This window comes from Plectropomus leopardus, chromosome 5 (assembly GCF_026936395.1).
Source record: "Plectropomus leopardus strain MGB_pleo_1.0 chromosome 5, ASM2693639v1, whole genome shotgun sequence".
NCBI lineage: Eukaryota > Metazoa > Chordata > Actinopteri > Perciformes > Serranidae > Plectropomus > Plectropomus leopardus.
Window position 1 is genome coordinate 1,364,030 of NC_142180.1, and position 21,885 is coordinate 1,385,914.

The 21,885-nt window shown below is 38.1% G+C and overlaps 2 protein-coding genes across 8 annotated transcripts in view; both read left to right on the forward strand.

The window, feature by feature from the left end:
* The window catches only part of kdm4aa (lysine (K)-specific demethylase 4A, genome duplicate a), a 28,075-nt gene extending 16,342 nt beyond the window's left edge, over positions 1–11,733 (forward strand). For all 6 annotated transcript variants that reach the window (XM_042512729.2, XM_042512722.2, XM_042512751.2 and 3 more), the window contains exons 17-22: positions 1,887–1,995; positions 4,059–4,247; positions 4,452–4,622; positions 5,974–6,093; positions 7,242–7,334; positions 7,512–11,733. In XM_042512729.2, the coding sequence (XP_042368663.2) occupies positions 1,887–1,995; positions 4,059–4,247; positions 4,452–4,622; positions 5,974–6,093; positions 7,242–7,334; positions 7,512–7,652 (823 nt within the window). In that variant the 3' untranslated portion in view covers positions 7,653–11,733. The remainder of the gene's footprint in view (positions 1–1,886; positions 1,996–4,058; positions 4,248–4,451; positions 4,623–5,973; positions 6,094–7,241; positions 7,335–7,511) is intronic.
* A 1,534-nt stretch (positions 11,734–13,267) lies between these two features.
* cherp (calcium homeostasis endoplasmic reticulum protein) overlaps positions 13,268–21,885 on the forward strand; it is a 29,738-nt gene continuing 21,120 nt past the window's right edge. For both annotated transcript variants that reach the window (XM_042512762.2, XM_042512769.2), the window contains exons 1-2: positions 13,268–13,484; positions 16,339–16,512. In XM_042512762.2, the coding sequence (XP_042368696.2) occupies positions 13,460–13,484; positions 16,339–16,512 (199 nt within the window). In that variant the 5' untranslated portion in view covers positions 13,268–13,459. The remainder of the gene's footprint in view (positions 13,485–16,338; positions 16,513–21,885) is intronic.

Genomic DNA, 21,885 nt, shown 5'->3' on the forward strand with positions numbered 1-21,885 from the left:
GGATAAAGTACCATTATCAAATTGGTTTCATCACTAAGCTGTCGCACACATCCATGGAGACTTTTCGAGTGTATGCTCTTCTTAAGACCTAGTTATCATGCAGACCCAAAGATGAACAGTTTAGATTTTGAAGGTCAGTTTCACTTAGATCTCATCTGTCTTATTCTGGTGAATGTAATATCTCAACAAAGCCTTGTTCTTTTTTCAAATTTAGCACAAACTTGCACTTGGACTTAAGGATGAACTGATCAGATTTTTGTGGACATAGGTCAAAACTCAAGGTCACTGTGACCTTGCATGCTTCTCAACACCTTGAGGGAATTTCTTCAAATTTTGCACAAATGCTCACTTAGAGTCAAGGAAGAACTGATCAGATTTTGGTGGTCAAAGGTGAAGGTCACTGTTACCTTATCTGTGTCATTCCTGGTAATGCAATATTGTAAGAACATCCTGGGGTAATTTCCTAAAATGAGGCAGAAATGTTTAAATGGACTCAAGGATGAGCTGCTTGGATTTTGGTAGTCAAAGGTCAAGGTCATGCTTACCTTGCATATGGCTTGTGAAAGAAAAAAAAATTAACGGGTCAAAGTCATTATGACCTTTCTTTATCCCCTTTCATTCTCGTGAATGTAATATCTCAAGGGCCTTGAGGGATTTTCCTCAAATTTGACACAAATGTCCACTTTGAACAAATTGATTAGAATCTGGTGGTCAAAGGTCAAGGTCACGGTGATCTTCAAAAACACGTTCTTGTCGTAACTCAGGAACAGAAGGGGAGACATTTGGTCAGACACTGAATTGGTGATACTAATCTGACACTAATTATAGACATGGATGTAAACTGTAAGTGCAACTCGACTTCTCTGCAGAGGCATACAACTGCAGGGTAGTATTTCTAGATTTTTTTTCTTTTCTTCTGTCAGCACTGAATGGCACAGTGTAGCAGTGCAAAAGTCTCTCTTCTGCTGTGTGCTACCTGTGTTTGCGCACACACACACACACACACACACACACACACACACACACACACACACACACACACACACACACAGAGTGGAGAACAGAGCAGAGACAATCTTCAGCTTTATTTCTGAAGATCATACTCTACTCAAGGGGCAGCTGTGGCTCAGAGGTAGAACAGGTCGTCCTCTAATTGGAAGGTCAGCAGTTTGATCCCCAGCTCCTCCGAGCAACATGTTGAAGTATCCTTGGGCAAGATACTGAACCCCAAATTGCTGTCGATGCTGCGTCATCGGAGTGTGAGTTTGTGTGAGTGATTTCTGAGTAGCAGAGCAGAGTGTGTGTGAATGGGTGAATGTGACATGTAGTGTGAAAGTGCTGAGTGGTCAATAAGACTAGAAAAGCGCTATACAACTATAGTCCATTTACCATTCAAGTTTTCTAACATATCTGCCTATGCCAAAAAAACAGATACTTGATTGTTGTCATTATCAGACTACTACTACTGAAGTTCAGTTTCTGTGCACATCCAATCTTGGATGTAACTGCTATCATGTTGTGGACTACATGAGGCCCAGCATGTTGCTAACGCTGCAGGATTTAACACTTGATTACAGCAGAATGTATGTTAGTTGTATTTAACAGGAATCAGCTGTTATTCTCAATCTATCAACAGTCAGATCATGGTTAATTTTTTTCAAAGATGAGGGTTGTTGAAAAACAAACACAGTACACTCACAATGCCACACAACTTAACAACCAGCTATGTCTAATCCATGCTTACAGGAGATGTAAGGTGTAGAAACACACATCTGTTTACAATATTTGAGTTGTAAACACAGTGTTTGTGTGTGTGTGTGTGTGTGTGTGTGTGTGTGTGTGTGTGTGTGTGTGTGTGTTTGTGTGTGTGTTTGTCTGTGTTACAGGTGGGTACATGTGCTGTGTGCAGTAGCTGTGCTGGAGGCACGCTTTGTCAACATCACTGAAAGAAGTCCTGTGGATTTAAGTGGAATCCCTTTGCAGAGATTTAAACTGGTGAGTTAAGTTCAATTTAATTTTGTTTGTAAAGCCCATTATCACATATCACAATTTGCCTCAGATGGCTTTACAGCAAATTACTATCCTTAAACCGGCACAGCGACTAAGAAAAAACTCCCCCGAAAACCCCCTATAACAGGAAAAAAAATGTTACAAACCTCAGGAAGAGCAACTGAGGAGGGATACCTCTTCCAGGATGACAAACATGCAATTTATGTTGTAAAAAACAGCAAAATCGCAGAAGATGACAAAATGATACATAGAAAAGTGAATTGCTTTACTTTGATTTTATTTCCCCTTTCTTTTATTTGTTAAAAAAAGGAAGGGGGGAGTAAAATCAAATGTTCTCTGGTAGTTTACATGGTAGATTTAAGATAATGTACCTCATCTCTACAAGTAATTTCTCTCCCTTAAACAGAAATAGCTTCTTTCTTCACTAAGTGTAATTGAAGGCCTGCAAGCAACAGGTAGGATTAAGCCTTTGGAGCTACTGGAAGACTTTTAATGTGAAACATCTGATCAGGAAATGTTAAGTTTTAATGTACCTTAAAGGAATTAGTAATCCTAGAACAATCTAAATTTTATATCATGCTCACTGTCCTCGGCTCTCTATGGTCCCGGAAAAAGTGTAGTGGGACCACATGGCATTAAGGAGAAGGAAAAAAAAGCATGTCAGTGCAAATAGATAGAGGCTCAATGAAAAACAGCAGAGAAGATTATAAAATGCCCGAAAAACTTAATAAAAATCGTTGTGCAGTATTATCCAAGCGTCTTGCCTTAATTTGTGTTCTCATGGAAATCAAAAAACAGCTTTATGCTACACCATTGTTAAACAAAGTATTTTGTGGATTATCCTCCTATAAAGGAATTTGTTGTGCAGATGAGCCATGTTGTGAGCATTCATTTTTCAATGTGCTTTTGCTGTCTTCACTTGGATATTTCTGCACAAGATTTTCATGAAGTGTTTTGCATGTTTTATAATCTTTTGTGCTGTCTTTTATTCAGCCACCATCTGTTTGCTATGACATGCTTGAATTTTTCCTGTGCCTCACTCTCTAACGCCATTCAATAGAAAACTTTCTTCGACCATAGAAAGCTTAGAGAGGTGAGTACTGTATACAATTGTATTGTTTTTGGGTGAACTATTTCTTTAACTGTGATACAAAAAGCAAAAGGCAAAGGGTCTTTGGCCGAGAACAGACGCAACAACTTTCATCTTGTTCTGTCATCAATTACTAATGATATTGACATATCAGCTGCAGTTTATAAATGGACTCGATTTATGTGGTGAAATTGATAAGCTGATGTTCTATACACATCTGCAGATTAGAAAGAGAGAGGGGATTCCTCAGCATTGGAGATTATGGCATTAGTGTATTTTGCCAATTCAGGTATCAGAACCCTGAATCACAAATGCTGGTGCGCCCCAGCTTTTTTATTTGTTTTGCATCACTCTCATTTTTACAGATTTTCACCTGCATTTAGGAACAAAATGCTCACATTTGAGGATGGTGTAAAGGAGAGCAATGCTCTAACACCAGCATGCTGAGGTGGACAAAACGCAGTTAAAGCACAGTCACAATACCCTACCATTATATTAAAACATAGCTGCTGGACCATCTGTAGTATTCAGCAGAGTGGTCACTGTGACGTGCTTCTGGACATCATTCTGCATTTATCAAGACAACAGGTAAACAAGGAGCAGGTGTTAGGATTTCATCAACAGTAAATTCAAACAGGACACTTTAGAAATCAGTAGGTATTCTCACTGAAATATGAAAATCCAAACAGTGGAGAGTAAAAATAAAGGTCTGTCTCTAATATAAGCTCACTGCAAATTAAGCTGTGGTTCTCTGTGCAGGCGATGCCCCATCTGCAGTAGATTTCTGTCCACAATGTGGTCCTCTCAGTAGTGCTTCAGCCCACAGAACTAACTTGAGAGCAGGCTGGAAACCTAAGGGATATCCAGCCATCTGTGCCGTAAATCCTGAAGGCTATTTGATCTTACAGGATGTGAATTATAAGAGGCTTCAGCACTCAAACTGTTGAATCTCTGACAGAAATGTTACTACTGTAAGAAGCGGATGAAGAAGGCGTCTGGCTGCTGCGTGCAGTGTTCTCATGGCCGCTGTCCGACTGCCTACCACCCCACCTGTGCCCAGGCTGCTGGAGTCCTCATGCAGCCAGATGAATGGCCCTTTGTGGTCCATGTAACCTGCTGTCGCCACAAAGGCCCTACTCAAATTGAGGTAAGGAGCTTTTTACAATCTGTTAACAACTTCTTTAAGAATGCATTAACCAGAAATGCAGTTTTTACACATATTGCACTGCCTGTACAGCAGTGAAAACAGTGTTCAGTTCTGTTCCATTAAAGTGCCCTAGTGGTTTAGGGACTAATGAAACAGTGTCGATATAACCCTTGAAAATGAGATTTCCTGAATGTTCTCTTACAGCGCAATAAAGCCGTCATGCATGAACTGACTGTGGGACAGAAGGTGATATGCAAGCACAAGAATGGCCGCTACTACCAGTGTGACGTGGTGCAGCTGTCTAAAGAGACATTTTACGAGGTCAACTTTGATGATGGTTCCTTCAGTGACAATCTCTTTCCTGAGGACATCGTGGTAGGTTTCACTGGTTCATCTGTATCATGTCATTTTATAGAAAACTAAAAAAAATCCAAAAACCACACCCAGTCAAAATCCAGAATTTGGAACCCATAAAATGGCGATTTGTACATAAGTTCCAAAGTGATAGTTAAGGATTTTTGAAGTGGGGCTGTATGAGATACTTACTTATAGTCAGTATATTACATACAGTAGCTGGCAGTCGGTGCACTCCCGGTTTGCAGAAACAGACGGTGTGTGCACCCCACAGCTCAGCATTACAATGCTGTATAGAGGGATTGATTTCAAAATGTGTTTTAGCCACTTTAAAAAAAAGACCAACCCAAAAAATGCAGTGTCAGTCTAAGAAGATGCTGTATTTAGTGTTTTTAACGCGAAGTTCTTTTCAGTGGGATTGTGTAACAGCTGCTAACAGCACTTTCTGACTCAAACAGCTGAGTGTCGGTGGGTTGGAAATGTAGTGCCAAAGGCAAAGGTTGTGTGATGGCAAGGAAAAGCTTTGAAAATACTTTAAATTTAGCAACCACTTAGACTGACATTGATTTTTTAGGTAGGCATTTTTTAAAGTTTCTTTATTCATTTTTTTTTTTACTATTTTTGTTTTTTCATGAGTGTTTGCACCATTGAGGTCTTTGTTTTGTCACATGACAGTTGTATTGGATAGCTATAGATTTCTTGGTATCACATGACCTGTCAGATGACCTTTTTATGCTATTGATGGCCTGTGTCTCTGCATTAAAGGGCTATGGCCCGAAACATCACACGTGTGGAGGTAATCAGATAAATGTAAATGAGAACATTTACTGGTGTGTGGACTTCATCTATTTTTTTATATCTGTTTTTGCTTTGTCCAGCACCTAGTCTTAATTATTTTGGATGTGCGCACTGCTTGAACTTTTCGCTATGTGAGGCTCTGCAATTACACCTCCAAAATGCCAGGTGGTAGTGCGGGATCTATGCCACTGTGATGAGTTTCTGTGAAGTGTAATGGAGTTTGATTGATTTAACCAACACAGCTAAAACACACACAGAACATGGCTTCAGAGCAACAATATTGAAAAAGAGTGCAAAACTGGGCTCTATAATTCACAAGGTTCGCAGACAAAACAATAGTCTTATAAAAGCCACATTTTCCCCACATTTTCCCCACACACAGAACATACTAATGTTATTAGCACAAGCCTATGACATTTTACATCACATAAATTAGCCTAGTGGCTAGCAGTCTTTTTATTTACTAATATGAAGCCAGGCACAATCGTAAAATACAACAAAGGTAACATTACAAAATGTATCTGAATCGGACTGAATTTTTCGGTCCATAATGCAGTGTGTTTTTGTCTGTTAGAGCCGAGACTGTGCCCAGCTTGGACCGCCGCCTCAGGGTGACGTGGTTCAGGTGCGATGGACAGACGGCCTGGTGTACGGGGCCAAATTTGTGGCAGCGCATGCCATCCACATGTACCTGGTAAGATTTTATTTTTATTTGTGCATGTTTTTTGTGTAATATACCAACCTCACTGTATTTAAAAGCATGAATGGCTGACAATGGTGACCTAAAGAATACAGTTACCAGCATGGACATTTAAGTTTTACAAAAACAAAATTAGCAAAAGGATTTAATCAAATTTGGCACTGATAATGTTAAAATCCAAAAAAGCATATTCATGTATTCACATTATGCAAATTAGCAAGGAATCTATCACAGTGGCCTAAATTGTTCAGGGAGCTTTTTTTTGGAGAGAACACTGAGATGTGGAAGTGTGCCAAATTTCAAATTCGTCACACTCACTCTAAGTGGCATGGCCTGTCAAAGTTTTGACTTGTCTCTAGCTGAATTCAGCTCGTGCTTAACTGAGCAAAGGTTAGATACAGCATATAATGCTAAATAGACTTATAGAATTTTAACCTTAAAATGTTTAGTGAATTCTACCCCCCTGGACTTTACCCTCTCACCCCTCTGACCCCTTTCCTATCTTTGGCCAGGGGCATTATGTTTTCAGGTTGTCGGGCCGTCCAGCTATATGTACATACATACGCACTTGCCATTCTCGTGAATATGATATTTCAAGAGTGCCATTAAGGAATTTCTTCAAATTTGGCACAAACGTTCACCAGGACTCAACGATCGACTGATTAGATTTTGGTGGTCAAAGAAAACTGTGAACCATCCATTCTCAAGAATGTCTTGAGAGAATTTCTTAAAATTTGGCACATACATCCACTTGGACTGAAGAATGAACTGACTAGTACCTGGTAATTAAAGGTTAAAGGTCAAGGTTACTGTGACCTCACAAACATGGGCATAACTAAAGACGGCATACAATAATTATGATCAGTTTCACACACTGATGACATTTAAATCCTAAAGGTCAAAGGTCAACTCCACTGTGACATCCTAATGTAAACTGTAAGTGTAACTTGAATGGGCTGCAGAAGCACACAGCAGCTAGGCGGTGATTCTAGTTTTATTGTTACTATGAAGCTCTTTGTGAGCTTTGTGATTGAAAGGTGATATTTAATATAAATTGGCACAGTTAAGACCACAAGTTATAAATGACTCAGTTTAGCTTTATTTGTGTCCTGGCTGTATTGTTTGCTACATTTGGAATGCAGGTGGAGTTCGAGGATGGGTCACAGCTAACAGCCAAGAGAGATGACGTCTACTCTCTGGATGAGGAACTCCCCAAGAGAGTCAAATCCAGACTGGTAAATGCAGCCCAAACACACAGAGACTCTTTAATCTACCTAATATGTCTAATCCTGTATGTGTATTAAACAAAGAATGAGTCGGAATTCAAAACAAGTGAACTAATGACAAAACCAGTGACAGACGTGGAAAAGCTTTTTCAGTGTCGTCATGCAGGTTTGTGTTTGTCTCTGCAGTCGAAAGCATCAGACATGAGATTTGATGGCATCTTTGAAGAGAAGGAGATCATCCGGGAGTCAAAGAGACAGAGAGTCATCAACTCACGTTACAGAGGGGACTACATAGAACCTGTGATTTACAGAGCAATCATGGAGTAGTCCTCGCTCCCTGTCTGCTCGCCCACACACCACCAGCACTGACAGACTGAACTGTGCTCACTGAACCTTAACATAGCAGCTAGCCGCTGAGAGAGTGTAGCTCCACATGACTTCCTTCAGGATCCGCTTTGGACTGTTATTGATTTCTTACATATTCATCCATCTTTGTTCATTTAACTAGAAGTCTATTTGCTTTGCTTGACTGTGATCAAAAAACAGCAGTATTTGTTTTGTTATTTCAGTTTATCCATAGGACTCCACACAGTGCCATGGGCTGACATCAGCCTGGCAGGACAAACAGGTAGGAAGCAATACAAAATGGCATTTGTTAAGTAATTCAACATTTTGACAGTGAGGCAACGATAAAAAAAAAAGATAATGCTAACTTAAACATTAATCGACAGTAATGTTAAATTCTTTAAAACTGACTCCACACGTGTGTTTAGGTTTCAAAGATAATATATTTATTTCTTGCTGCCATTAGTGTCTGTGATATAGAACTCCACAGGTATCAGAGGTAAAGTATTTGATTTATTTCATTTAGAATGTAAATAACTAAATTGTGCCCTCAAATGGCTGAAATAATTATTTCAAATTAAAAGCTTTGTTACAAATATTCCTTTAGTTCCTGTCCCTACCACATTACTTAATTTAGTCGCTAATTTGTATGCCCAAATTATTAATTTGAGGGTATGATTTGATTATGTGCTATGATTATGATTTGTGTGCTAGAATCATCAGCAATGTTTAGAGCTGCAACTGATGATCATTTATTATTAATTTATCTGCCCGTTATTTGATCTACTAATTATTTTTGAAACATTTGAGTGAAAAATGCTTGGCACAGTTTCCCCAAGTTGATATAATGTATTTTTATTCCTTTTTTTAAAATTTAGTTAAGAATAATATAAAACAGATACAATCACACTGGAGAAGCTAGAATTAGTGAATATTTGGCTTGAAAATGTCTGCAATGATAAATGTTGATTCATTTTCTTTGTATTGACTGATCAACTTAGCATTTCAGCTTCAAAGCCCCTGATACCTGCCAGGCTCAATATTCTAAGGCTACACAAGAGTTCTGCTGTGCTAATTTGACTAAACACAACTTATGGACGTGCACCATGTAAACATAATGTTCATTTACTGTAGTCCTTAAAACTAGATATTAGCAGAGGGCCACAATATTACAGAATACTTCTGGCTAAACTGGTTCCACCCTGTGTCTCTTTTGGTTTGTCTGCGCCTGATGGAAATTGCAGACCTTCTTGCACCAAATGAGCATAGATGATTTGAACAGACAGAGCAAGGAATCTTTTCGTTAAATACATTTGATATAACCAAACCAACACAAGCCCAATCTCAACACAATAAAAAAAAATCCTTAGTCCAACAAAAACAGTATTGGTCAGGTAGCAGAACTCTATGCAAGGCCCATCTATGATCTCATTAGTCATTATCTCCATGCACTTGCTGAAGATCTCTTTGGCTTTACAAACCTCAGAGATAAACATGTCATTAACACAGGTATTTTTTTCCAAACATGAGTTTCATATAGCCATTGGTCTTTGGAATCCATCGACATGGTTAGGCACTTTCCAGGTGTAGATCTGAAAACAGTTGTACTGGTATCATCCTTTTAAGCCTTTGAAATCTGGGTCGACTTCATTTTTCTTGTGCTGAGTTCGGACGCCTTTCACAAGTTTTTCAACCTTTGAACCCTGAGCACATTATTGGCTTGCTTTTGAAAAAATAGGAAAAAAGGCAACGAGCAATTTGGCAAGAATTTTACCACAAATTGCAAGAAATTAGTAAATTTAGAAAACTGTTTTTGAAAAAGCTCGGGCAAAATGTCCCCATTTATAATTATCTTATATTTTATATATATATATATATATATCTTCAGCACATTTTCCAGGTCATTCCCTTGTTTTTCCATTTGTTTTATTTTATTTATTTATTTTTTGTTTTTGCTCATTTTTGAGTCATTTCAAGTCACTCATTGTGTGTCTTGTTATGTTTTTTTTGAAAAAAAAATCATGCCAGTTTGCTCAGGTTTCAAAGGGTTGATGAAAGGAACACCTTACCCAAAAACTTGTTTCATTTAGGTCTCTGATAGCCTGGAATGATGCACAGAATGTTTGTACCTACGATAGTTTATGAAAAATTGGCATTAATTTCTTGAAAAAAATGAAGTTACATGTAGATTATTTTAACAGCACACACATACACCTCACAGATCTAAAACAACTGAAAAGAAAGATTTTCTATACTAGTGCAGGGGCTGTACCTGAGTTTCTGTACGAAAACCTAATCAATACTTCTTTCATACTTTAAAAAAATGTTGAAAACTTTTAGATTTTAATGATTTTTGCAAATATGTGCAAGGGGGAAAAAAAAGCCAAATTTTGACATGGTGTCTGAACATAAATAGCTGTCCAAGAACTTTGTCTTACAACTTTGACTAAAATTTCAGCAGTTTTCAGAAACTATCTGATCAAGAGTGAGTAAACAAGATTACAAATCTGATCAGAGACTCACTGGCAGCTTTTTGATACTACTTGATACTACTTTGCTACAGACACATTTTGGTCTATAAAAACAAAACGATTTGAGTATAGTCTACATTTTGAAGTGGATATCATTATTTTGAGTTCAAAAAGAAAACAATCAGATTTTTAAAACATGTTTTTGATGAGAATTGGTTGAGCATGGCATTCATTTGTGACAGCAGTGTGACAAATAATCTTACATCCAAGGTCCCTTTTAAAGCTTTTTCCCTGATTTTAACTTCATTTTGAAACTTTATGGAGGCTAGTAAGGGCCCTTTGAGTTGAGATTCTTTTGGTTATTAAAAAAGTTTGTCAAGAACCGTTTTGGTCAGACATGACATTCTACAGAGTAAAAATAGGTTGGGGTTTTATAGGCAGTTTTGGAGGGCTAAAGAGCAGAATGCTGCAAACTTGAGACATTTCAAAGTTTTTCTGAACTGTTTCTCATGTTGTTTGAAAGAATCTCCCTATAACTTAAGTATATCAAGAACCTTTTCACACTTGCGATTAGAAATGTTTTATCCCAGCATTCCACAAGACATGGTTGTAACAAACAGATAAAAATATTAACGTATGGATAAAGCATTTCTTTATATGAGAGCAAAGCCACTGAATCCACTGACGATGCCTCCTCTTTAATGAGAACCAACTGCATTCCTTTACAGTTTAGTGGAACTGAATCTAGTTTTTACATGTTGACTTGTTTTTACCAGCCTATTTATTATGGTGCTTTGAAAGAATACCTTGTGCATCACAGACATGAGTGTGCAGTAATACTGCAGAGGTTGATGATGAATGTTCTACTTTTTTCTATAGTATATAGAAACAATTAAAAAATCCATCTAAGATTTTTAATGCGCTTTTGTCTACCCAGTTGTTTCCGCACTCATCTACTGAAAGTTGTGTGTTGCACTTTTATTTAAGTCCAATTTGTAAAGACTTTTGAATAGTTGTGTGCTGCTGTTGCTAATTTGTTAAAAATCTGTTTTTTCGAATGTTAATTGTACATTTATAAAATGTCTTATGGATTGTGTGCCCCTCTCGGCTAAGCTCATTGATCACATTGCACATGTTCCTGGGACACGGTGGCCTTCAGATGTCATCATTTGCCTGTGACCTTGACCTTGTTGGAGTCAGACTGCAGATGTAGTTCTGGCATCAGACTGCAAACAGAGGAATGCTAGTTTTCTAGTTCCTCATTGCCAATTCAAAGAGCCTGCTTCAGTCCAGTGGAGAATGAATTTATTTTATTCATAAAGTATCGTATAGAGTTGTACATGGAGAGGGGTGATTTTTTTATTCTATTTTATTGCATTGTTTTGTAAAACATGTTCAATGTGTATTTTCACAGAAGCCTGTGAAATATTTCTGCAGTCTATTTTAAGGTGTTACCGGCTGACGCAGGAGATAAGCTGTCTGTTGTTGCTGTCTCCTTCTGAACAGAAATAACTCAACTTCCAGATTATCATTGAAGCAGTTTGTAAAATGCATTTGTTTGTTTGAGTAAAGAATTTGCTTCAGTGCTGTCATCTGTCTTCAATCCACTTTTACTCAGTTATTAGATATATTTCTCTGTTCCATTTTTTCTTATGAGTACCCTTCAAATGGTACACGTTATGATGCCAGTTAGTAAAAAAATGTCTGTAATGGGTTTATTAATAATTAATTAAACATATACGCATACACACACCAGAATTATATATATACAGTTTTACATTATTTTTCACAGAAAAAGAGGATATGTTATTTAAAAATAAAAATAAAAATAAAATTAAAATATATATATATATATATATATATATATATATATATATATATATATATATATATATATATATATATATAGCGGTTTATGGTTTGATATTGTTTTCGTGCCACATTAAAACTGTATAGCTTCTCTCCACAGATTGATATACAAAAACTTTTCAAGGGAGTAGGAACACTGTACATTTTGAAAGTTCATTTTCCCTTTTCAATTGTTCCTTCTGAAAGAGTTCTGCACTGATGACAGCAATACCACTGATTTCTATGTCTCATTGATGAACGCAGGTATGTTTCCATGAGTTTAAGTGTCAAAAAAACTCGCTCTGCAGAGGCAACAGACTGTATAGGCCCAAATAACTATAATAATATTAATCAAAAATGGAGCCGGTGCTGCAGCTGCTGTGTTCACTGTTCACGATTGATGATGATATTGCGCTGTTTTGGTGCGCCCTCCGGTACTGGTGCCATATGCACAGCGCGTAATGGTGCGGCGCTGCAGCTGATCACAATTGGATTAGCTGTCGGTCGGCTTTCACAGCTGCAGAGACTGTTGATATAGTTGATGTCACATCGACACCCGCACATAACCTGCACTCTGTATTCATACTGTACTGTGTCCCGCTTAGAGTCGCAGAATGCTGTTCATTATTTGCATCTCCAGACTTTTTATTTATTTTCTGATTGTATATCCTTATTTTTTAATAACCCAGAATGTGATCATGGTGTCTTTTGAACACTGCAAATTATTTATAGGGCCAACCACCCCCGATAATCAGGGATGATCAGTCTCACATGTAACTGAATATAAATGAGAATAAAAAGTGTTTTGTGCTGACAGACTCACTATCTTGGACTTTAACTGTCTCCATCATAAAATAGATGGAGCCAATCGATCGTGAAAAAATAAATGAAGACAGTTGTTTTGGCCCTTTTATTGTTCTGTTTTTTTGATCGTGAAGTGAAATATCAAACTCGGGAGTGATAGATTTGAGTGTAATCTTTAATCTGTCTTCACTCCGGTGTGAAACTGACAATCAATAACTGATGTGGGCGTGTCGGCCGATAAAAGACTTCAGCGAGGACTGCTCTCGTGTGTCCTCACCATGGATCTATTGGTCCTAACTCATGGCTCCTCAGAGGTCCCTCCTCGATTCTTGATCCTCCGCACAAATACCATAGATGACAAATACGCGCTTTGGTACGTCCTTCAAGATGGCGCATCAAGACCAACTTCCGGTCCAAGCGAGGATCGAGGAAATGAGATCCGTCCGCTGTGTTATCGACTTCCAGCCGCACGTGGCGCTGTGGACCAATCAGGCGGCTGTGTTTCGTGGCGCTGTTTCTGTGTAATAATATTTCCGGTGCACGTTACTGGGGCAACTCAAGTGTATTTTTCGGTTCTTTTATAGTCAGTTTAGTGGAAATTAAACACTTTGACATTGCCGTGATATCACTAAAGGTTCAGCGGGCTCGCTGTAACTGAAGCCGAACATGGAGATCCCAACCCCCCCCGAAGGTGAGCCGGAGCGCTCCGCTGCAGCGCTGTCAGCTAGCAGCCATGATAGCTGCAGCTAACACTGCTGTTTAACACAATAACGTGCCATTAGCGTTGCTTTTAGCTTCTCGGACAGCGTGAGGAGCCTCAGCAGATACATGAGCACTTGTTATAACGTGCTTCTGGTAAACCCTTGCACCGGTGATAAGCAGGATGAACAAAGACGGCTGTTAGAGTAGTGGTATTACAGCTAACATTAGCATTGAGTAGCTGTTGTTCAAGTATTTATTTATTTAAATGTAACTAAATTTAACGAATACATTTTTGTCCAAGTCTCCTAATTTGCCTCTGTACTTTTAAGCTTTCAAGTTTGGTTCTGATGTCTAATTCTCTGTTAATCAGATCAAAAGTTAGTCAAGTAACCTAGCTACTGTAGAAATGGGAAAGATGGAAGGAGTACACAACCTGAACAAAGAATTCCCAAATGCTGTTTCCATGGCCTTATAAAGTTCAGTCAGTATTTCTGAACATGAGCTTCTCACTCTCGCAAAGTGTTTAACAACTTAATAATAAAACTTAACAAGAGACTGATTTCATTGACCCACAGAATGTTTTTTCTTTTTTTACACACATTCATTGTCTATGGAGCACCTCTAGACTTTACACCCTCTGGCATCACACATTTGAGTTTTAGAACTCTGGTTTTTGGATTTGGGAGAAAGTTGTTGATGTTTACTAATACGTTTGGCTACAAAGAGCATGGAGATAAAATTTATAAATATTAAAATAAATTGGCAACGTTTCCCTTTAACCCTCAGGGCCAGCTAATTATACATATACTTGTATTGCTCTGCACACAAAATGTGCTTTTCAAAATCACGTTTTTAAAAATCAAGCTTATACAAATATTGTACATTAATATTATTTACTACTTTCATTGAGTTATGCTTTTGTAGACCAACATCATACCTAATCATTAATATCAAATATTCATTAATTTTCAGAATTTTAAGACAAAGTGATGATGCCACTATGTTTTTAGGTGACAAAAAAACACAATAAATGAATTGTTTTTAATATACTACATGCAATGTGGATTATCATTATTATTATTATTAACACAGCCTGGGATATGCCAGTGATTAGCAGCATCATTGATTGTGACAATGTACATCGTGGAAATAGCATGTATTTTCTCCATATGCTATGTATGAAAAAATGACATCATCAGGTGAAAAATAGTCAAAATGACAAACTCAAAGGCAAAAGCCCAGAATGACACCCAGAAATAATACAAAGCATGTTTTTATAATCTGATGGCTGTGGGGTCAAAAATTGCAGTTTGAATGGGTTTCAGTTGAGCATTTTTTGCTCTCAACAGTATGAATGTAACAATTTTGTTAATGAATGTGACATGTCAGGTCACAGCATAACTTTAATCAGTGTTGTGTAAGACATGGTTTCAAGTGCAGTTTATTAATTTAGAGTTGGATCGTCTCATTAAAGTTGTTATTTGGCTGTACACTTTAATTTGCATGTTCAGCATGAATTTTGGTGTTTCACTTTATCAAATACATTATCAACTGTCCACTTTCTCAGTAATGGTCAGAATTAGTCTCTGTTTGTACCTCAGGAGTTTTTCTAAAGAATAAAGCCCATCTTTGAAAACGGAAAGGTTATTTAAAAGCACTTACCACAATTTTGAAGGCATATCCAGGATTATCACAGACTATTCTAACCACCTGGATTACTAAATATTCTGTCTGCTGCATAATCACATTTAAAACGGTTTCCCAAGTTGGCCTCAAGTGACATACTTCTTTGCTCTATTAGTTGTGCTCAAGCTGTCCGTGTTTATGGGCAGTAAGGCCATCAGAAATACAAGACGGCAATAGAGCAGGCAAAGGAATATGATGTTTTTCAGAGATTATCTATCTCATGTAGTGCTGAGTGTGAATATACCAACAGTTTTAGCAAATATGGAAAAAGTTATGTTTTTGTAAAAGTTAGCAACTACGGCTTTAGCTAAATATGAAAACCTCCTCTTCACCCACCGTGACCTCTTTAATGGAGCATTATAGCTGAGCCATTTTCTGGGGGTAAGCATGTTCATCTGCTGGCTTCCTGGCCACGACATAGAGAGAGAACACACATACAGTAAGGCCGCTTGGGTGGGTACTTCAGGTTTAGCAGCATTAGCATTGCCTGAGGTGCACTTGATATATTTGGGAGGTGTAAAATGTCCCCCACACAGTCTGACCTCCTTACGTTATGGCTGTAACAGCATTAGAATTGCGCTCGTCTTTATCCAGTTATTATGGTACCCTATGACTGAACATACTAGACTTGACACGTAGCTTTCATTTATTGTCTATGACTGACTTGATTGGGTACCTCTAAGCTGGAAATGGGATGACTAGTTAAATGTGATGGGGTCACCCTTGTCAGATGTTGTTGCTGTGCACTAAATATATTAAGTTTAACAGAAAGAGGAGCACTTGTATTTATGACGGTATTGAAAAACACAACTACTGGATTTTTAAATACCTGGGTATACTATGATACTGCCTAAGCCCAGTACAAAAGTCTTGAAGGACTCTTTAAAAACCTTCAAAACAGAGGTAAATATAGGTTAACCATCTCCTTTTTGGCTGGATATTTATCTCTCAGGAGAACAGCTTTCTGCAACTGTACTCTACTGAGAATACAAGCTGTGGCCCAGTCAGGATAAATGCTTTCATAGTGTCAGAAAAGCACTGCATCCGGTCATTTCTAACTGTGTTTTGTTGGTTGCTTGTCACCACTCCTAAATCAGTCGACAGCTGCCACAGCTCTGACTCTGTGTGTTTCCTATTTTTCTTTTTTTCTGGTGCAGATCAAGAACTGAGGAATGTCATTGACAAGCTGGCCCAGTTTGTTGCTCGGAATGGGCCGGAGTTTGAAAAGATGACAATGGAGAAACAGAAGGACAACCCAAAGTTCTCCTTCCTTTTTGGGGGAGAATACTTCAGCTACTACAAGTGCAAGCTTGCTATGGAGCAACAGCAGCGTATGTAGTGACTGGAGCACCTCACCATGTGACCTGGGTTTGCAGATAGAAATTTGTATGATGTTGGAATGTTCAGTTCATGTGGTATTCAGGATCTGTCCCACTGCTATATGATCCTTTATGACATTAATGAATATAATCAACAGAATTAATTTAAATGCAGCTTGTTCAATTCATACAGTCCAATAAGCGATAGAATGTACATCAGTATATCAAATTAATGCATTAAACCTGTATGTAGGTGACATCACCCAAGTGCAACTTTGTGCATCCCAGTAAGAAAAGAAGAGATACTGTTATTGAACACTCCAACATCATAAAAATAAGGTGTTTCTGTTTTAGGTGTGGATTTGTCTTAAGTGTTAATCAACATTCAAAGCCTATCAAGCTTCCATGACCAAATTCAGGTGTTGTATACCACATTACCCAGCCCTTAACAACAACCCTGTTCCCCAAATTGACATCCTATACCTCTTGAAAACTGAGCAGCCTGACTTGGTGACATCGACTTTAACTCACTCTTTTTGGCCTTGTTGTAGAGACGGAACTGTTAGCTGTGGCTCAAAATGTCTGGTCCAAAGCGCATCTTAAAGAGAAATTCAGATTTCGAGCAAACTGGATCTTATTGGCGTGGTAGTTTGTTTTTTCATTCTTGTTAATAAGGATAACTTAATCCTGCTGGAGAAATCCAGCAGTTATTGTTCTGAGTACTTAATGACCTTAAGTATAAAATTAGACCTAAGTTGCAATAACACAGTTTTTTTTTCAGATTGAATGTACTTTATTTGATCATTTGTCACCTCTGTCCTCTGTAGGGCTGCACCTCATGATTATGTTTTTCGATTAATCGATTAATCTATCAATTATTTTTTAAATTGATCTAACTATTATTTTTTCATTACTCAATAAATATAACAACGAATTTACTGAAAATAACATTTTAAAACTTGTCATACACTGCAGGGCATTATTCTCCAACAAAAAATAGCCCAGTCTTAACTGGTAATCTGTGTTTTGCAGTTTGATATAAAGTGTCTCCAAAATAAAATTAATGCAAGAGCTTGTTCACTCAAGTAAAGGTAATGTAGTGCAATCTACATTTTGCAATCCAGAAGCAAAATAAATAAAACAATGTAAAATTCTAGTCACTTAACAAAACGGTTACTCTTTGTTACAAACCGCAAATCTAGCAGTCCATCAAAACATCTTACAGTAAAATTAATGCAATTTGAATAACACTATAACTTTTCTCTAACAGAAATAATTATAACTAGTCTATTCTTTCTGCATCAAAATAGACCAGTCTTAAATGGCCCTTAAGGCATACCGCTGCCTGCTGATATGAGTGCTGTATTTTCATATTTATAAGCACATATTACACTCATTTATGAAGTTATACAAGCTCCCTGCACAGCTGACAACCCCATCCTGTAAATTTTTCAAAATAAAATGCATTGTAGAAGCAAGTGATGGCATTCTGTCCACAGAGACACAGTCAGAGGGCTTTTGTTTTGAAAGGGAAGCAAGGAAGTTGAGGCAAACACACATCTTTGTATTTACTCATCTGTGTGACAGAGGGAGACTTTAAACTACGGTATAAAGTGGTATAGAGTCAACAAACGCGAGCGTCACGCGTAAAAAAACGAGCCACCGTTTCTTTACATGTGCTGCAGCTGACACACAGCTCAGACGCGCCTGACAAGCGCTGCTCGGGCGATAGTTTGACTTGATACACGAGCGCTGACGCAAAAACATGCCAGGCGCTGCTCACGCTCTCATTACGCGCGCTGTGTGAAAAGGTGCGACGCGTCGACACATGTTACATGAATCGACGTGTTCACGTAATCGATTATGTCGACGTGTCGCCCTAAGTCCTCTACACCGGATCAGTTGTGTGTGCATACTTGTACATCTGTCTTTGTGAGAACCACAGAGATGTTTAGACCTTGAGAATAAGGACACTTGTAGAAAGTGCAGATGTTTTGGCTGGCTTCAGACCTTCAGGGGCTTGTTTAAGGGTTCAGACTTGGCATTAAGGGTCAGGTAACAGGTTAGATTAAGGTTTTGGTTTGGTTAAAAGAAAGCTTGGGTTTAGATGTTTAGTTTTGATGGTTAAGATTAATTTAAGGGGCTAGAGAATGCATTATGTCAATGAGGGTCCTCACAAGTATAGAAGTACAAGTGTGCGTGTTTTTGTGCATGTGTGTCCTTCATGAAAGATACAGGCAGCCAGAGCAGAGCGAGTTGTTTTGCACTGAAGAGGACTGTGTGTGAGAAGCTGGATATCAAAGTAGCGTTTGTATAAAATCCAAACGCAAAAAATATCTGTATGAAAAACTGAAGAAGTCTGTGCAACGTCTGCATTGTAATGCACTGCTGTGTTCATGAGCCATGTGCTCAGCCAGGAAAATAGCATTTAGACACAAGATGGCTGCTTTTTGCAAAATGCACAAATAGTTAATTACATCATCACAAATCATCATATCTGGTGAGTCAAATGTTTTATTGAATAAGAAAATAAATAACAATGAGTTCAATCTTTAAAGTAGCATGTATAAGTGACAGTGACCTGAGTCACTGAAAAGCTGAGATATAAACTCTTGTTAGCAGCCTGGACATGTTAATCACCAGGTTAGGGATTTCAGTGTTCTGTGAATTATATTTTCAAAAGTCTGTGAAATACAAAACGGCCTTTCCATTAAATCTGGCCCGCCATTGCCTCAGTGAGTCTTAGTGCTGCATTTCAAAGCAATTTCTACTTGGTGGTGAAACTTAATAGTTTTGTGATTTAAATGTTTTGACTTTTTGACATTTTCTTATGGCTTTGCTGACAGACAGACGGTCAGCAGTGTTAACATGTGGAAACAAGCTGCCCAGCCTCTGTCTTCATTGGTTCTTCGGCCACTCAGACCACCTCAGCCTTTAAGTATTGTTAACTATGTCAACACCACTATCTGCGCTGACACAGCTAACAGTGCTAACAGAGCTAACAGTGATATAGTCAACAATGCTTAAGGGGTTTTACAGCTCGTAATTGAGCTGCTTAATCACGACCGGAGGGTGCGCATGATGTTTCCACAGCAACGCTGTTGCGTCTGCATGCAGTTACTACGCCACTACTTCGCTAGCTTCTACCAGATCCAAGTGGCGTGCAGTGCAGTCAAGTAAAGAGTAGCACAGTTGACCTATAGACCGCCGAAAATATTTTCCACAGTTAACTGTTAACATCCCTACACAAGGTTTAATATGACTTAATCTGAATTTATCTGGATTCCATAAATATGGTTAACTGGTTGCCAGTTGTCCATCATGTGTTAGATTATAATGTCATAGGTTATACTGTAAACAAACAAGTCTAAAGTCATAAGAGTTGCCTCATAGAAGCTGCTGTTTGCCAAAATGTTGGCTGTTCGAGGGCAACCTTCAGGTGATTAAAATTAGAGGATGGGGGAAATCGATACAGCATAGTTTTGCGATATTTTTGTGTTGCAATATCATATCAATGCACAGACTGCAAGGATCATTTTTTTAAATTATACAAATTATAAATACAAATTGACCTGTTGGTAGAGTTACAAGATCAATTGCTTTTTTTTCTGCTGTAGTCAAAAGGACTGAAGTGACAGACTGAAAACTTTATCTTTAGATAAAACAGATGTTGACAAAGTTTTGCTTCAGAGACATAATTTGAAAACTAAATCTCAATATATCACAATATGTTATTGATATACGCAGCATATTGCAACGTTATTAAAAGTTGCAGTAATATTGTATTGTTGCTTAAGTAAATCTGATTCCCACCCATAATGAACATGGAAGGTTTGGATTTTAGAAGCGAAGGAGACTGCATGATTTGGCCTCAGTGAGGCTTGTAGTAAATTATGATGATGTTTTGGTGAATCTTATTTAGACTTTAGTATTTCTGTAGAAGGAGCAGGTTCAGCTTACTGTCTGTCCTCTGTAAACCACACACTCATTGTTCATGCCCTTCCAAATATAGGCTGTTGGATTGGGACATAGCTTGCGCCCTCAAATGCACTTCTTGTGATAGCTCTGTGCATCACCGCAGCTCAGCACTGTGCTTATTTTAGCCATGTAGCTGCAGTATCCCATTCAATACAGCACACAAAATGCTGTGCACATGGCAGTTACGCCAACCTGAAGCAAGATCTTTGTGCACCAAGTAAATAAAGACATTGTGCTAACAGCATCGTGAACACATATTTCCAATGACTTTTCATAGCTAAATCCTGAATCCGTCTCTGCCTACTTACAAACTGTAAAAAGATTCAAGTTTACCACATCATCCCTGCTCCCTGCTGCTGTTTAATAGTACCTGATAGAGATCAGCTTGAGAGCTGCCTCTTCATATGCTGGCTGCTTTCCATTTAACCAGCATGCCAACAAGGCCAAATGGAAAAAAAAAGCCGCTCACACCAGATCTTGTCGTGGATATACTCACCCCTCACCCTGCACACCCTTCTGACTATCATAAAAACAACAGACTTGCTAGAATGCTCCTCAGGCAAACACGACATAAATAGGAAATCTCAGATCAACAGTCTGTCAATGATTATCAGTTAAAATGTGTGATTGGGAGATGAGGTTTAATGCTTTCTAGTTGCTGCTCAGTGAGTGTGCATGCTGCTGTTTGATATAGTGACAGCAAATGTGGAGGAGAATTTAAGTTTAGTGGTGAAGATATCAAGTAAATGTACAGTACAGTTTATATTTTGTGTGCTGATAAATGCTGCAGATACTCAAATCCAGCAGGAGTTTCCCGTGACTTTGACTTATGGTGTGTTCACACAGAATGCAAAGCGAGCATTTCATATGGCGAGATTGCACACAAAGTATAAGAAAGACACAAAATTTGCATATCCGCAAGTAACTGGAATCACACTGTTGCAAAAGCTACTTGTCATGATAGAACAGACTCAGTAAAAGCGTGTTTTTGACAGAATACTGCGCAGTCACACAGAATTTGTAGCTGAGGTTATGCTGCCACGTGATGGAAATCCCAATAAGTTTTATCACAATAGTGGTATTTCTAACTTCGATACAATGCTTACACTATTTATAATACCACAGGGAAAAATTAACATTGAAGGGGCATAGGATTTTCTTTTTTTGAAAGGTAAATAAAGCAAAGCTGTAACATGACAATGAGTGGCTTTCCATTAACACTGAAATTGCAAATATAAAATTCAGCTTATGGAAACACATCAGTTTAAAAAAAAAGAAAATGCTCACATGATGTGGTATTTCAGGAGGTTCGAAATAGTCATATTTTGGCAAAACTGTAATGGAAACACTTCGTATTTTCTAGGTCACATGATGCTATAGCTATGTGCTTGTCAGTAGGAGCTGACT